The sequence below is a fragment of the Solanum lycopersicum genome, chromosome 1, assembly GCF_036512215.1.
Source record: "Solanum lycopersicum chromosome 1, SLM_r2.1".
Classification (NCBI taxonomy): Eukaryota; Viridiplantae; Streptophyta; class Magnoliopsida; order Solanales; family Solanaceae; genus Solanum; species Solanum lycopersicum.
In genome coordinates, this window is record NC_090800.1 from 78,085,433 (window position 1) to 78,102,038 (window position 16,606).

Genomic DNA, 16,606 nt, shown 5'->3' on the forward strand with positions numbered 1-16,606 from the left:
TTTTCGTATTTGTATTGTATAATTATAAGTATATACAATAAAGATATATGTATTTGCATATGTATATATAATTTTTTCTCGTTTTACAAACAAACACAATTATACATTTTTGTTTGCATAAGCGAGAGAGGCGAGAGAGAGACCAGCAAGCAAAATTTGAAGAGTGGCGAGTGAAATCTGAGAGAGGGGAGAGAAAAGAGAGAACGAAAATGTATGTATATACACAATTTTCTCTCTAAATTTACTGTTTTGGATACATTTGATGCCGTAATTCATTACAGTAGGATGATCTTGCACACACCATCAAAATTAATAATCAGGTACCAAAATGAGATAATGTCAAAGCAAACGTGTGCCATCATCTTAATCAGGATTTGAGAATGAATATTTCATTGTTAATTTTTTTTACATTGTAAAATAATCTAAATTCTAAAAGATGAGCCTTCGAAGACTTGTCTAAGTGCTTTAAACTGGATCAATTTAAAGCTAACATATATTATATATATTATGAAATAATAAATTATTAATTTAAATTAAATGTTATATTCATAATTTATTTTATTTGAAATTCACAGCAAACATTTCATTTTTCGTCATCTGATTCGATATACAATTACTCATTCGATAAGCAAAAGTATAAAAGTGTATTTGCGTTTGTATAAAACGAGAGAGAAATATATATATACAAATACAAATACATATATTTTCGTTCTTATACAATTATAATTATACAAATACAGATCTTATTATACAGATTACAATATATAAATAAATTTATACAAAACTGAACAATTTGTATAAACTTGAATGTTTGTAGCAAATTATACAAATCAAAAACTCTATAGCAAACATAAAAATTGTTATGGAGCCTAAATATGCAAACTAAACGATAACATACAATTATGATTTTTATGTTCGATAATTTAAAATCTATTTTTAAACATAGTTTCTCATAGTTTATAATAATTACACAGTTGAAATTTATGGTGAGATAAATCTAAAAATCCTTCTAGTTTGAATTTAGGGACAACTAATAAACAAATACAGTGATACAACCGTGAGTTGTTCCATCACAGATTTACTACTAATTTCAGTATGTTGTATATTTATACAACATGAATTTAAAAAAAGAAGCATCAATGACACAACACATATCTTGTTACTAATAATTAGCCAAACTATCACAAAGTTAAGGTAACTGGGATTACAGTACCTCTATTATGAAAACGGAGAAGGGTCTAAAATACCCTTATAGTATTAGAATTGGTATAAAAATATCCCTCGTTTATCTTTTGGCCTTAAAATACCCTTGGGGTTAACTTTAGGGACTTATTTTGTCCTTTTGGCTAACAGACTATTAAGTCAATATATTTAATTATTTCATTTATTACGTGGCATCTTATAATTAGATAAAAATTTAATTAATTAAAATCTAATTAGTTTGATCCAAACCACCCTATCCACCCGGATCGACCCGACCCATCTTTCAAAATACCCAACCCATCCAAATAAAATATCCATTACCCATTTCTTTTAAAAAAAATAAAAAAATTCACCCAACATCATCCGTTCTTGGAGCTCTCTTGAAGTTCATCTTCTTCATCAGATTGTATACTCTCAGAAGGGGTATCAAAAGCATCAAAGGACTTGATGTACTTCCCATTTGGTTGGGGCTCTCGGATATGCCTTGGAATGAATGTTTCGATGATTCAAGGAAAGCTTGTTTTGGCTAAAATCTTACCGAACTACTCATTTGAGCTTTCCCCATCCTATGCTCATGGTCCAACAATGCCAGCTCTTGTTCTACAACCACAATATGGTGCTCCTATGATTGTTCCTTCTGGCCAGCCTTCCGTGGCAAATTCCACACTAATGGAGACAACAACACAAATCATGATGATAATGAGAGTGATATCCTGCAAAGCCTCCCAGAAAACTTAACAAATCTGATGAAGAAGATGAACTCCAAGAACTGATGATGTTGGGGGATTTTTTTTTTTTCAAAGAAATGGGTAATGGATATTTTATTTGGATGGGTTGGTATTTTGAAAGATGGGTCGGGTCGATTCGGGTGGATAGGATGGTTTGGGTCAAATTAATTAGATTTTAATTAATTAAATTTTTAACCAATTACAACATGCCACGTAATAAATGAAATAATTAAATATATTGACTTAATAATCTGTTAGCCAAAAGGGCAAAATAGGTCCTTAAAGGCCAAAAGATAAACGAGGGGTATTTTTATATCAATTCTAATACTATAAGGGTATTTTAGACCCTTCTCCGTTATGAAAATTACTCATATAAGTATCCTCAGGGGCCCATCATACCTTAGACAAAAATTGTCCCAATAGCCTCAAGCTGATTATATCTAATGGAATTTATGGTAGTATCATGGTGATTTCAGTCAATTCATACTGAAAAGAGCTCAGCTGGCTATAATATATATTATAGTATAACGACGACATCTACTCTGAGTTAATACCAGTAACAGCAGAGCCTTCTATATCTCTAGAAATTTTACATTGAAACGGTAAGCCCAACAAGATTAATTTGAAGTGCCACCAAAAGGCTCAAAAACAGTGTTAAACCTCTGACCAGAAAAGAGAATCTATAAACTAAACAAAAGGTGACAATATAACAGAACCAAACCAATGCCTTGCATGGAAACCAAAGGTTAGATAAGTTGCAGAAAACACATAATGCAGGGTGCAGTAACCTTGAGCTGTTCAGCAGTTGCTCATGCTCTTCTCATCCAAAGTCGCAAATACGCTGCATCTAATAACCAATTTAATAGCAGTCAAGAGTCTTGCTTCGGAGATACTAAACGTAAACCTTGCTTTCCAAGTTCCAAGTTCTTCGTCTTCCCATCATCAAGAGCAACAGACACAACAGATGAGCCTTCAAAGACTTCTACGACAGTCCCTCTATGCCTGAAAAAGAAAACAAATTGAAAGATCAAACTAGCACGCCTCAAGGAAAGTGCGGTACAGATTTATATGAATGCTCTTCGGAACAATTTCATATTTAAGAATCAGCAAGGAAGCCACGCTAGTTAAACTTCCCAATCAAACTACTAACTATAGATAGACAATGAGTTCCTTTGATTTATCCTACTATACCTTAATTTCCAATGCAATTCACTAGCTCTAGCCTCTATTTATTGCCCTTCACTCATTGCTATCATGATTACTAATCCAGAATATCACAGCACTCATTTCCATTTAAGTTGCATAAATTTTAAGTATGCAGATTAGTCAGCTTCATGTAACAATAAACTTACCAGGTATTATCAAACGGATGATGAAATTCCACTCTCTTTCCTTTTGCATTTTGTCCCAACTTCTGCAATATCCAGTTATCATCCAAGAAGTCATCCATTGTATTGTCCCAAAATGAATTGGCGTCTCCGTCATGGCTTCTTTTTCCTAAGATACCAGAAGTCTTGAGTGGAAAATAAGGTCCAGATCCATCGGCAAATCTTCCACCAACTTTGGCAGGGAAATGAGTAGCTTCTGAGCTAACTTTCTTAATCTTTATTGAGTTACTTTCTTTTGACACAGAAACGAGAGCCAAAAGAAAAGTTACTAATAGAATAATAAAAATATGCTCCAAAAACTAAAAAATACAATCTTACCTTCTATCCCGGCCCCAACATAAAAAATAAACAAGTTACAACAGATCTTACCTGTTCCACCACCAAGTTTAGCTGCAGTGTCATTACTTTCTGAGTTTTCATTTTCTCTCAGCTGAGCCCGATCCTCATTACCTGATACACAAAGAACTGAAGAAGTACATACAAGAATATATTTCGATAAGGTAAATAATTTTATTAACGTGAAATTCTTCCATATACAAGAGTTATATGAAATAGTAGAGAATCTTCACCATATAAGAACAGGAGTATAGAGTATTGAAGTTAATTATTCTATCTCAAGAGATTTTGCTGACTTGATCAAGCAATCTAGATATTGAATTGAAAGAATTTTAGGGAACAAAAGATGCGAGAGTGCATCCAGAAGTCAAATTATAAATGAAAATTAGGAAACAACAGAAGTATTGCCACCTATCCATTTCGACAGTGTGTGTGGGTGGTGTTAAAATCAGAAAATAATAACAATATGCAGCATGAACTTTAATCAGTTTAGGTTTTTATTTTTATTTTTTTTAGGGTCATCAGCAGCTTTCGGACTCTTCAGCTGCAAGTACTCACACAGGAAAGAATCTGAATTATGCCAGAGTGTATCCATTAAGACATCAAAAGCAGTTTCAGCATCTTGAGACAAGGGAAGAAGTCTGTGAGTGAGATGAACATCAGTGCTACTCTTTTAAGATTTGTCAAGATCATAAAAAGAAAAATGTTTTGAACTACTGGCATACACTTCTATCATTGTTTAATTAATATTAACATTGAATTGTTAAACTTTGAGAAAGTGACTTGAAATCCCCCATTGCCTTACTTTCAAAGAATTTCCACTTAAGTCATGAAGAAGCAAAAAGAAAGAAAAAAACAAACTAACATCAGGTAACTTGATGACCAAAGCACACATTCCAAATATGCAAATAAGCAGCTAATTATCCAAGGAAAGGAGAAGAAATATACAGCATCAGTTTTAAATCCACAAAATATTTCTTATGCATTACAAGAACGTACATGAAAGATACTTTTATAAGAATCACAGTACTTCAGGATATTCCTTAGCCAATTTATATGTCCTTTCTATATAACCAAGCATATTAGAGATACTTATGACTTCTACTAACAAAAAGAAACCCAAGAATCACAATATTTAATGATATTCCATAGCCAACTTATATGTCCTTTCTTTATAACCGAAAAATCCTCGAGGGCCAGTGACATAAGGTTCAAAACTGTGGGAATAATGAGCACACCCATCTACCCTTCTTCACTTAAATATCAGGATTTTGTTGGCAGAAGGGTTTCACCCATGACATGATCTTAATCCACATATCACGAGATGCTCTCTTACCACTACAACTTATACATGAATTCCTTACCAATCATAGTTGAAAATCTCGAAGAAATAATAATGCACAGAAGAAAACTATAATCATCTTTGTCAATGGCACAACCTTTTGTCTGGATGAGATAACAATTTTGAAAACCGTAGCTTTTGTGTCATAAGCGATGCAAGCAAGTAGAAAAGCATATTTACAGTCATCAAACTCTACGGAGAAACCATAGTTTTAAAAAAAGATTCATACAAGTTAGAAAATGGAAAGAAAGAAGAACCCAAAAACGACATAGAATTTTTTTTATCATTTGGCCCCTTGGAGATCTTTGGCATGCTTTTTTGAATCCCAACATCATCCCCATCCAAATGCTGAGGCTTGCTATCATTCCTTTGGACTGTTCTCTTATCCATGTTTTCAGTAACCTCATCTATAAATTTGTGATATTTGATCCCTGCCTCATTAAATGAACATATACCTTCTGTTAAGCTACCAACAGGAGAAGAAAAGTTATTCAGTTCACCATAGGCCTGCAATTCATCATTCTTGACATCACCAGCAATATATCCACCAGATAGAGCATCAGGATGTCCATTTTGTCCAGCTAACCCCTTCTCCTCACCAGAATCTTTTCCACATTCCTTGCTCTTTTGGGGATACTTGTCAACTAAACAAGTAGGAGAAAACTTTAAGGATAGTTTATGTTGATAATCCACTAGAGGAGCACTATTTTCATCCTCTGAAAAGGGTGAAATAGAAAATATTTCATCATCAACAGGCAACCCAGCTCCTGCCCTCAAAGTTGCAATTAAATCCCCATCAGCTACATCTCTCCTCTTCCAAAGCTCCGGAACAGCATTGTTAAGATTTATCGACTGAGAACATCAAAAGAGAACTATCAGGATTGAGTTCTCGATTAACTTTTCTAGTGAAATTAATCACTGCCGTAAACACACCTTATAATTATCTCCGCGGCATGTTGGACATGAATACGGCAAATCATCCACTTGAAACTGCAAATATTTTTCATCACTGCAAAGCAAATACCCATTTCAAATTAAAACATCCACTGGAGTCCCTCTCTCAAAGCTCAAGTGGAAGAACGATCGAAGTTGCATAAGTTAACAGTTTTATATCGCATGAATGACAGGTGAGCAAATTGGCCGACCACAAATATTCAGAATATTTATATAGTGAAGGGAAGAAGAGAACTATCTGGAAATGAAAACTAGATCCCTGTCAAATGACTTGAATCTTAACATGCAGAATGCAGCATAAACAGCAGTCCCCAAAATGCCATTCGATCATTCAATGAAACAATAAAAGTCAATTGGGAATGATGAGACTATTCTTGGAAACACTGTCCTTAATTCGAGTTTAAGAACGCGAAAAAAGTTCTGAGTTCAGTGTTTCTCTTGTTCAATTAAATCTTATATGTACTCATTAATTCATTTCAATAATTATTCCAGAAAAAAGATTCATTTCGATAACTATTTCAGGATATTTTTTCAAATTCTTCATTTGAAATAATCATAAATCTTCTGAATTGCTCCAAAAAGAAATTACTCAAATATAATAAAAAAACTTTCCTATAAAGAATCAAATATAATTGATCTATCCATTTGCCATTTATTTCCAAGTTCATCTAGTCAATGCAAGACTAACAAGCCGACACAATATGTCATCTGACTTTAACTGTGGTAGTTTGAAATCAACATTTGGAATTTTTTTTTTTTTGGTAACCAATGTAAATTACCATTAACAAAACAAAAAACCAAATACACCTAAAGAGCACTCAATCCCCTTATCACCCTCTAAGAAAGGTATTAAGAGAGTTAAGCCTCATATGGAACTCTAATTACACAAATCTCTCCAACAACCAACTATACTTCTATATTTACTCGCCTTTCTAGACCGTTAAACTACCTCAAGTCTATCTACAAATTCCTTCTTAATTTGTGTCACAGACATATCTGTATTTATAGTGATGCCTTTAAACAATTTCCAGTTCCTTGCTCTCCAAACATGGTATATCATTGCTCCGCACAATGCAGCGATAAGTTCCTTGTGAAACTGTTTCCAATTCTTCCTTCTGAGTCTATTTAGAATATGTTTGACAGTTCCAGCAGGAATAAGTGTTCCAGACCCAACGTTGCGTTTCAGCTTGGACTCTCACTATCCATTCACAAGTAGAGAACAAGTGAATATGGGTCACATAAGTCATTTACATACTGATACTTTACGGGTGACCTCCTACTCATTATTCTTATTTTAAGATTAACTATTACCCCCTTCTCAAGAGAACACCAAATTTATGTATAAGTGTTATTATACAAGCGCCTGACACTGTATAATATATATATTTTAAAAAAATTCAACTTATTAGTCATTATTTTAATTTTTTCACATTTTCCCCTTCTTCTTCCTTCTTTTTCTACTTCATATTATTTTTTAATTTCCATTGCAACTTTGGATTGCACAATCAGGAAAAACCTGCAGAAACAAATCAATTCAGATAGTCCTATGTGGCTTTGGTGGCGACTAGAATAATGCATTATTTCTTCAAGAGAAACTCCCATCGAAGTTCAATAATGAGAAGCACCACACACAAAAACCATGACTCATAATTGAAAGAGCTTCTGATAGAAACGAGGTTTTTTAGGGGATAAAAGCAAGAGAAAATACAAAGAGAGACACAAGTATCTTGTGTCTCGTAGAACAACAAAAAATATAAACAGACAAGTATCTCGTTTTCCTTAGAACAACCTTTTCTGCATATAAAAGATATGCTACACCATGTCTACTTCTTACTACATTTCCTATTATATAATAAATAACTATAACTACTTCATAACTATTTAGGATAAGGATAGATAACTTCTAGCAACCATAAGGAACTGTCGAATTACTACTAATAACTGTAAGAAACCGCTCAATGTCCATGGGTGGAACCTCTAGGAATTTGAGAAAATGCAAATCATTATCTTCACCCAACTTTCTTTGCTTCTTCCTCCTTGAATAAGTATGGAAGATGTGTGCCTTATCAGCTCTATTGTATCTTGTATCCGATATTTCAAGATAAAGATCTGAAAAGGTTGTTTTGAACAATATTTAAGAAAGAGAGAATACCCACCTTGCCAGGAAACATGATGGCTGAAGGACAAATTTTCTTTCAAAGAAATCTATGAACTTTTCAGCATTTCATTCAATATCAAACCCTAGAAAGAAAACTATTTACAGATGAAGAAAGAAGAAAAGAAAATGGTGCAGGGGAAAACGGAGATAGTGCATGTCGGGTTAAGTTGACCAAGAAACCGAAGGTGTAGGAAAACGAAAAGAAAGAGAAAAGGAAGAAAAGAGAAAAAAGGGAAAAGAATCTTAAAAAACCACAATTCATAGGACTATATTAATCAAGTATAATTGATTATATTTGGGAAAATACCCAAGTACTCCCTCAACCTATGCCCGAAATTCCAGAGACATACTTATACTATACTAAGGTCCTATTACCCCCCTGAACTTATTTTATATGTAATTTTCTACCCCTTTTTAGCCTACATGGCACTAGTTCGAAAAAAAATTCAACCATCGTTGGGCCCACAAGACAGTGCCACGTAAGCTAAAAAGGGGTAACAAAATATTAATAAAATAAGTTAAGGGGGTAATAGGATCTAAGTATAGTATAAGTGTGTCTCTGAGATTTCGGGCATAGGTTGAAGGGGTACTTGGGCATTATTCCATTATATTTCAACTAATAAAAAGATGACACCTGTACTGTTATAACCATTTATAGTGTTTCTTTCCTCTTCTCACGTGCTCTCAAGAAGTTGGTCACACTTTCTTTGTCACATCACCTTTTAGGAGGATATTAGTTCCACTTCAAACAAGATTAGGGAGCTTTAGGTCGCAAGTAAAGTTTAAGTGTGTAAAAAACTTTTTTGGACAACCACATGATGTAACTTGTGACTTTTCCGAACAAACAATTATGTAAATTAAGAAATATATTATTTAAGTATACTGAATTATGTTTTGGGCCTAACTCAGACCCCAAAAGCTAGCTCAAGAGAATTGTCCAAGACTTATGAGTAGACCACCTATCGCACCTAACCACCGATGTGGGAATTTAATCATTCTTCACCCCAGTGTTGAACATGTGGATTTTAATTTGGGGTAACATTGAGTGAGATTGGTTTTGCTATGATACCACGTAAAGTTTGAGATTGGTTTTGCTATGATACCACGTAAAGTTAAGTCTTGGGCCTAGCTCATCTTTTAGGAAATGTTTTACTTCAAACAAAAGTGGGGGATATTAGGTCGTTCGTAGAGTTAAGGTGTGTAAATATGATAGAACCGAGATTTTTTACTAGATAAAAAAATGAAAAGGTAACATTATGTATATTCATTGAACTAGTGCTTGGGTTGCACTAAACCATATTTACAGCTTGTCAAGAAGTAAGAAAACTGAACCCTAACAGGAACCTAGGATATCTATAATGGATTCGGTGTCCTCTAAATACATTTGCTTGCTTAGTCTGATCATTTGAAGATCACAAGTCTTACTCTCAAAAAATCCAGCATTTCTTTCTTTCCAAACAATCCACCAAATACAAACTGGGACAATCCTCCATCTATCTCTATCTGCAGCTCCCGCCCCCACTTCTCCCAACTGTATAAAAGATGCGTAATTTTGTTAGGCATAGCCCAAGCAAAACCCCTGAGCCTAATGAAAATTCTCCATAGCTGGGATGTTATTCTGCACTAGAGAAACAAATGATTGACCGTCTCAACTTCTTCCCACATAAATAGCATTTTGAACACATGGAGAACTTCCTTTTCTTAAGATTTTCATATGTTAAAATTGCTTCTCTTGCCATAAGCCAAGTGAAACATGACACCTTGAAAGGATTTTAGGTTTCCAAATCTGCTTCGAATGCTAAAGAAAAGGTTGTTGTCCATCTTGATTTAGCAACTTATATGCAGAGTTTACCTTGAATGTGCCTTTGTTATTTATGCTCCATAAGCTATCATGTTCATCCTTGTTTCTGTAAAAGCTTCCAGCCTTCCAAAAAAATCAGTCACGGTCTTGATTTTACCAACATTGAAATTCCTTCTGAACTGGAAATTCCATCCATGCTGTGTCCAAACCTCAACTACACTCCCTTATTTATTCACTGCCAAGTCATGCATCTCTGGAAGGATACTTTTCAAGCTAAAGTTGCCCAACCATTTATCCTCCCAAAATGAAGTATTGATGTCATTTCCTACCCTGATGGTCGTATTGATCTTCAAGAGAGGCCACAAGATTCTGATGGACTTCCATAGGCTTACCCCATATTGTGTAAGGACCTCCTTTGTCATCCACTTGTTCTCCTATCCATATTTTGCTAGAATCACTTTTTCCCATAATAGTTGAGGCTCTTAATAATACCTCCCTAACCACTTTAGTCTAAGGGCTTTGCTCTACTTTTTTAAATTCCTTACACTAAGACCCCCATGTTTCGTCCCCCAGAGAAACTTGTAACACCTGACAAAATGTTTGACAGTGGAATCATTTTCCTTTGTCCCTTTCCATAAGAAATCCCTCCTATTTTATCAAGTCTTTGTATCACCCCGTTAGGAATAGGGAAGATGGACATCATGTAAGTAGGTAAGACATCCAAAATTGAATTAATGACAGTGACTCTGCCTCACAAAAAAAATATATTGAGATTTCCATCTGGTAAGCTTTTTCTCACACTTTCAAATCACTTGGTTCCATATGTTCAAAGCCTTTGATTTGGCACCTAAGGGCATGCCCAGATAAATGGTAGGTTAAGACCTACTTTCCCTCCCAAAATCCAAGATAGTTCCTCCATATTAGAGACATTATTAATAGGATACAACTGACTCTTTCTCCAGTTGATATGCAAACATGAGACTCCTTCAAATAGCACCAAGATTGATCTTAAAACCTATAGTTATAGCTCATTAGCATCAAAAAATATTAAGGTGTCATTTGCATACCATAAATGGGTGACTTCCATGTTGCCATTTGATATTGAGGTTTGAGTTTTGGCTACCTCAAAACCCTTGAGGCATTTGTTTTCTCTGGCCACCTTTATCATGTTATTTAGGCCCTCCATAACAATGATAAAAAGGAAAGGAGATAGGGGATCTCCCTTCCTCAGACACCTTTTAGTGTCCCCTCTAAGCAGGGGAAAAACCTTCTGGTGCACCATTTATAAAGGACTGAGAATCTGACAGTAGAGATGCATTACTTGATCCACTGAATCCACCTCCTTCCAAAACCCATACATGCAAACATCTTCAAAAAAACTTCCAGTTCACATGGTCATATGCCTTTTCTATGTCCAGTTTGCACATATTCCTGTCTTTTATTTTTTATTTTTTTTTCTTTATGTCGGTGTTGTGGTAAAATCAACACCACCACAAGGCTCAGATAGCTCCCCACGACCAAACCCCAACCAAAATCAGCGGAAAATATCAACCCAGGTGCTCTCACGCGCCGATCGAAGGTTGTAATTTCCGATGAGATATGGTTCACGCATCAGCGCGTGAGGGCTGTTCCAATCAGACCCATATAGTTTTATCCAGATCCGATCACCGAAATTAGGGTTCCAGTGATTCTCACGCAGTTTCCGGCGAAATCAGATTACTGTAGGGCAGTTTCCGGCAATATCCTAGCAAAATCAGAAGTTTCAGGCCACTATGGGTAGATTCCAGCAGCTTCAAATATTTTCAGACTAGTGTAGCATTTTCCGACAGTTTCCAGCGTACATACCAATCTATGGAGAATAGACGAGGGAGAGAACGTTTTGGAAAATTTCGATCCAAGTATAGTCATTGTCATAAACTTGAACACACTCGTGACATATATTATATTTTGCATGGTGCACCACCCAATTATGATCCTATTGTTTTAAAGGAACATAATGAATTCCTTCGAAAACGCACAAGTAAACAAACGTCTCCACAAGTAGTTTCGATTGCCTAACCTGATGTTTCTGTTGCGGATAATTCTTTTACTTGTGCGTCACAGTAGCACCCTTGGATCATGGGTCATAGACTAGGGGGCTTTTGATCAAATCTCTGGTAATAAATCACTTTTGTATGATATTGTTTATTAACAATCTCTTCCAGCTATTACTTTAGCCAATGTGATCTAAACAAAACCAAAAGGGGTTGGAAAAGCCAAACCCGTATCTTCTGTCGCCCTAGACTTTGTCCTTTATGTCCTTGGTTCTCTTTTTAATCTAACATCGGTCTGTCGTTTGACGAAAGCCCTACAACACACGACAGACGATTGGTAACAGGACATGTTAACAAGGCCGTTACTATCTTACCTCTTCCAATTCCTTAACATCATGCTCCATTACTGATTCCCCAGATCTAATTTACAAACGTTTGGGACATCCAAGTCTATCCAAAACGCAAAAGATGGTGCCTAGTTTGTCTAGTTTATCCATATTAGATTGTGAGTGGTGTCAACGTGGAAAAACACTCGTGCTACATTTTCACGTAGTATTGAGGATCGTTTAGAGTCTATTTTTTCATTAATTCATTCTAATATTTTGCGGTCCTAGTAGAGTCAGTTCCACCTAAGGATTTTGTTAGTTTCATCGATGATTATTCAAGTGCACTTGGGTTTTCTTAATGAAAGATTGTTCTGAGTTATTTTCTATATTCAAAGGTTTCTTTGCTGAAATACAAAATCAGTTTGGTGTTTCTATTCGTACTTTTCATAGTGATAATGCCTTAGAATACTTATCATCCTAGTTTCAAGAATTTATGTCTCAGGAAGGAATTATTCACCAAACATCTTATCTATACACTCCTCAGCAAAATGGTGTCGCAAAAAGAAATTATAGGTATCTCATAAAGACTGCTCGCACTCTCCTAATTGAATCCCATGTCCACTGCATTTTTGGGGCGATGCAGTCCTTTCATCTTGTTATTTAATTAACAGGATGCACTCTTCTTCTATTCAGAATCAGGTTCCACATTCCATACTGTTTCCTTAGTCACATCTTTATCCTATCCCCCCTCGTGTCTTTGGGAGCACATGCTTTGTTCATAATTTAGCCCCAGGGAAAGATAAATTAGCTCCTCGTGCCCTCAAAAGTGTCTTTCTTGGTTACTATAGAGTTCAAAAAGGGTATCGTTGTAATTCACATGATTTTCATCGATACCTTATGTCCGCTGATGTTATATTTTTTGAGTCTCAACCTTACTATACATCTTCTGATCATCTTGATGTATCTATGGTCTTACCCATACCTCAGGTTTTACCCGTGCCAACCTTTGAGGAATCTACGTTTACTTCTACATTTCTAGTTGTAGTGTCGCCACTACTAACTTATCATCGCCGTCCACGTCCAACCCTAGTCACAGATGATTCATGTCATGTGCCAGGCCTTACTCCTACCGGGGACTTGCCTCCTTCTAGCCAACGACTTGCACTTCAAAAAGGTATACGATCCAATTGAAATACTAACCCACATTACCTAAAACTATAGGTGAAACACTTTCTCATTCTGGATGGTTTATAAAAATAACACCAATAAACAACTTTGAACCATCAGACGAAGAAACCCATTTGGCATCTTTGGTTTAGATAAGAGAGAGTAGATAGAAGAGTGATGATAAAAAGAAAAAAAGAAGAAGAGAAAATAAAAAAAAATATAAACAAATAATACAAAAATAAAAGAATGTAGTACCAGGTAACTGGGCACGCTGTGTGAAAGGCCATACCCAAGATACAGATCTTGGTGTATGAGGAATTTTTGAAGAGTTCAAATTGGGAAAAACCCCTTTGAAGGGAAAAGAAAGAGAGAAAGAGAGGAAGTGGAGGGGGCGTTACTTGTGATTGTAATGTTTGTGGGTGTTTGGGGTTACACACGTTTGTTTATAAGGTGAGGCAAAATTCACATTTGGCCCATTGAAGTTTTCAAAGTGCTTATACAATCCATGATTGTTTGTTTTAAAATGAAAAAAGGTCATAAATTCAAAAAAGGAAAAAGTTTTATTAGGAGAGGAGAAACTTCCAGAAAAATACATATGGTCATTGTGAGTACATTTTCATGATTTATTTGACCATAAATTTGATCAGATTTAGAAAATCTGGCTTTAAAATATTTTCACGTTCCCACCAATTTTTGGGCTTTTTGTGACATGGCTAATACTACGAGTCAAGTGGTCATGAATTTGCTTCTAGTTCATAGTTACAAGTTCTTGTCAGCTGTCTAAGATCTACTATAAAGTCCAAGCAATTACAAGGTCAGCATAGTCCTCCTTGGAAATATAGGAGCTCAATTTTGATGATTTCCTTGAAGCAAGGCTGGGACATAAAAATGGAGTTGTAACTTACAAGACAAAAGAAAGAGAACAAGTAAAAATCAAGAGATTGATCATTGAAGAATTGATTTTTGATGCTCATTTCCTTTGAGGAAGGGAAAATTTGAATATCTTACATAGTTCACAGTATGAATCATGCTCACCAAGTCCAATTCTGCATACTCACGGGAACATTTGTATTTGCAGCAATTATGCACATGGCCTCCACAACAAACTTCCCTTGTAGAAGTTGTAAATATATCAGAGCAAGTATATAGATAAATAATATATTTGATGTATCAAGCAAACAAATCTGAACCTTTGGATGAAGCATGAGGCACACACCAAAACACCCATATCACGCTACTCAGGGTCTAGAGAAAAAGTATCAGTTTTTCAGACCCAAAACTGATACTTGTTTTTATCGATTTCAAAAAAAAAAAGGTACCAGTTTTGGGTCTAAATAAAAGCAAGAAACGCATATTTTTAGATAGGAAAAGCAGAATGGACTTAAAATTAGTTTCAAGCCATATGAAGTTGCCAGTTGTGTTACTTTCGTTAAGATCTCCAAATTATTTTCCCCAATTTGAAGCACTATAGGATATTGTTTAGGGACATATGCCTAGTATTTATCCCAGTATATTAGAAAAATGACATGAATGTCAGATCTTACTGCAAAATACAAACAGACAAGCATTAGACAGTGACAAACTGCTCTTAAAGGTCCAAGCCGCAAGCGCAATAACATATCAGTACAAGAAAATTCCTCTATGAGATTTTATTTTTTTCTTCTTTTACCTTTTGATGACCTTGGTGTCCGAACCAGCCATCACGGACCTTGACTAATTCAATGAGAAATTTGCCACCTATCACCAGCAACAGGCAACTCTGTCCACCAAGGTTAGAACAGATGGGAAGGATCACCTAGTTTTTCTTGTCTCCACTGTGTTTTGAACAAGATAGCTCAGGGTTCTCAACCACTTCTTTGACCACTATGTCACACCCTGGGTGCAATTCTTTTTGCAGATTTAACCATGTTACAATAATATATCATATAGGTTCCCTTCTTTGTTAAGTATTTTATACCAACGAAATAAATATTCCTTTGCTAGGAAATCATCTAACAGGGACAAGGGTCTTAGTTTAGGGAAACGAAGACCCAACTCACACCCCAAAAGCTAGCTCAAAGCGATGTGAAATTAGATCTTAGGCCTAACTCACACCCAAAAGTTTGCTCAAAGGGAGGATGATGGTCTAAGCCGTATAAGGAGTCCACCCATCTCATTAACCACCGATGTGGGACTTTTGTCATTCTTTAATACCCCACCTCACGCCCAATCTTAAAATCTGGTGCGTGGACAATTTTTGATATAGGGGGTCCCACATCGGGTGAGACGGGCCCTGCTATGGTACCATGTGAAATTAGATCTTAGGCCTAACTCACACCGCAAAGTTAGCTCAAAGGGAGGAAGATTGTCCAAACCTAATAAAAAGTTCACCCATTTCATTAACAATCAATGAGACTTTTGTCATCCTTTAACACCCCACCTCACGCTAGTGCTCAGCATTTGGTGAGTGGACAATTTTAATTTCGGGGGTCCCAATATCGGGTGAGACGGGCCCTACTCTAATACCATGTGAAATTAGATTTTAGGCCTAACTCACACCACAAAAGCTAGCTTAAAGAGAGGAGGATTGTCCAAGCCTTATAAGGAGTCCACCTATTACATTAACTGCAGATGTAGGACTTTTGTCATTCTTTAACACCTCAACTCAAGCCCAGTGCTTAGCATCTGGTGCGTGCACAATTTTAGTTTTGAGGGTTCCAACATCGGGTGAGACAGGCCCTGCTCTGATACCATGTGAAATTAGGTCTTAGGCCTAACTCACACCCCAAAAGCTAGCTCAAAGGGAAGAGAATTGTCTAAGTCTTATAAGGAGTCCACCCATCTCATTAACCACCGATGTGAAACCTTTGTCATTCTTTAACATCCTACCTCGCGCCAGTGCTTAGCATCTGGTGCGATTTTGATTTTGGGGGCCTCAAAATCGAGTGAGACGGGTCCTGCTCTGATACCATGTGAAATTAGGTCTTAGGCCTAACTCACATCCCAAAAGCTAGCTTCAAGGGAGAAGGATTGTCCAAGCCTTATAAGGAGTCAACTCATCTCATTAACCATCGATGTGGGACTTTTGTCATTCTTTAACAATATCCAATAAATTTGGTTAACTCGACCCTTCAAAGACAACCCAAAATAGTAATTGATATAAAAACTGTACGATTCATCAATTTAGAAAA

At 35.8% G+C, this 16,606-nt stretch overlaps 2 protein-coding genes across 2 annotated transcripts in view; both read right to left on the minus strand.

Annotated features, from left to right (window-relative positions):
* Positions 1 to 2,411: 2,411 nt before the first annotated feature.
* LOC138347208 (uncharacterized) lies at positions 2,412 to 4,736 on the minus strand. The gene is made up of 5 exons (XM_069294921.1): positions 4,686 to 4,736; positions 4,521 to 4,571; positions 3,689 to 3,845; positions 3,284 to 3,551; positions 2,412 to 2,933 (listed from the first exon to the last, which is right to left on the minus strand). The coding sequence occupies exons 1-5, from the start codon at positions 4,734 to 4,736 to the stop codon at positions 2,801 to 2,803; spliced, it is 660 nt and encodes a 219-aa protein (XP_069151022.1). The 3' UTR covers positions 2,412 to 2,800.
* A 341-nt stretch (positions 4,737 to 5,077) lies between these two features.
* LOC112941618 (uncharacterized) overlaps positions 5,078 to 16,606 on the minus strand; it is a 45,926-nt gene continuing 34,397 nt past the window's right edge. The window contains exons 18-20 of the mRNA XM_069294927.1: positions 14,472 to 14,542; positions 5,931 to 6,006; positions 5,078 to 5,849 (exon numbers count right to left, since the gene is read on the minus strand). Coding sequence (XP_069151028.1) covers positions 5,190 to 5,849; positions 5,931 to 6,006; positions 14,472 to 14,542 — 807 coding nt within the window. The 3' untranslated portion in view covers positions 5,078 to 5,189. The remainder of the gene's footprint in view (positions 5,850 to 5,930; positions 6,007 to 14,471; positions 14,543 to 16,606) is intronic.

What these genes read in the sequence shown, in the direction of transcription:
- LOC138347208 (XM_069294921.1), bottom strand. Translation starts at nt 4,736, where the DNA reads ATGCTTGGTTATATAGAAAGGACATATAAATTGGCTAAGGAATATCCT. An exon ending in TGGCTAAGGAATATCCTGAA is followed by an intron (nt 4,572 to 4,685) that starts GTACTGTGATTC and finishes TTGGATAATTAG; the next exon opens with CTGCTTATTTGCATATTTGG. An exon ending in TGGTCATCAAGTTACCTGAT is followed by an intron (nt 3,846 to 4,520) that starts GTTAGTTTGTTT and finishes TGTATATGGAAG; the next exon opens with AATTTCACGTTAATAAAATT.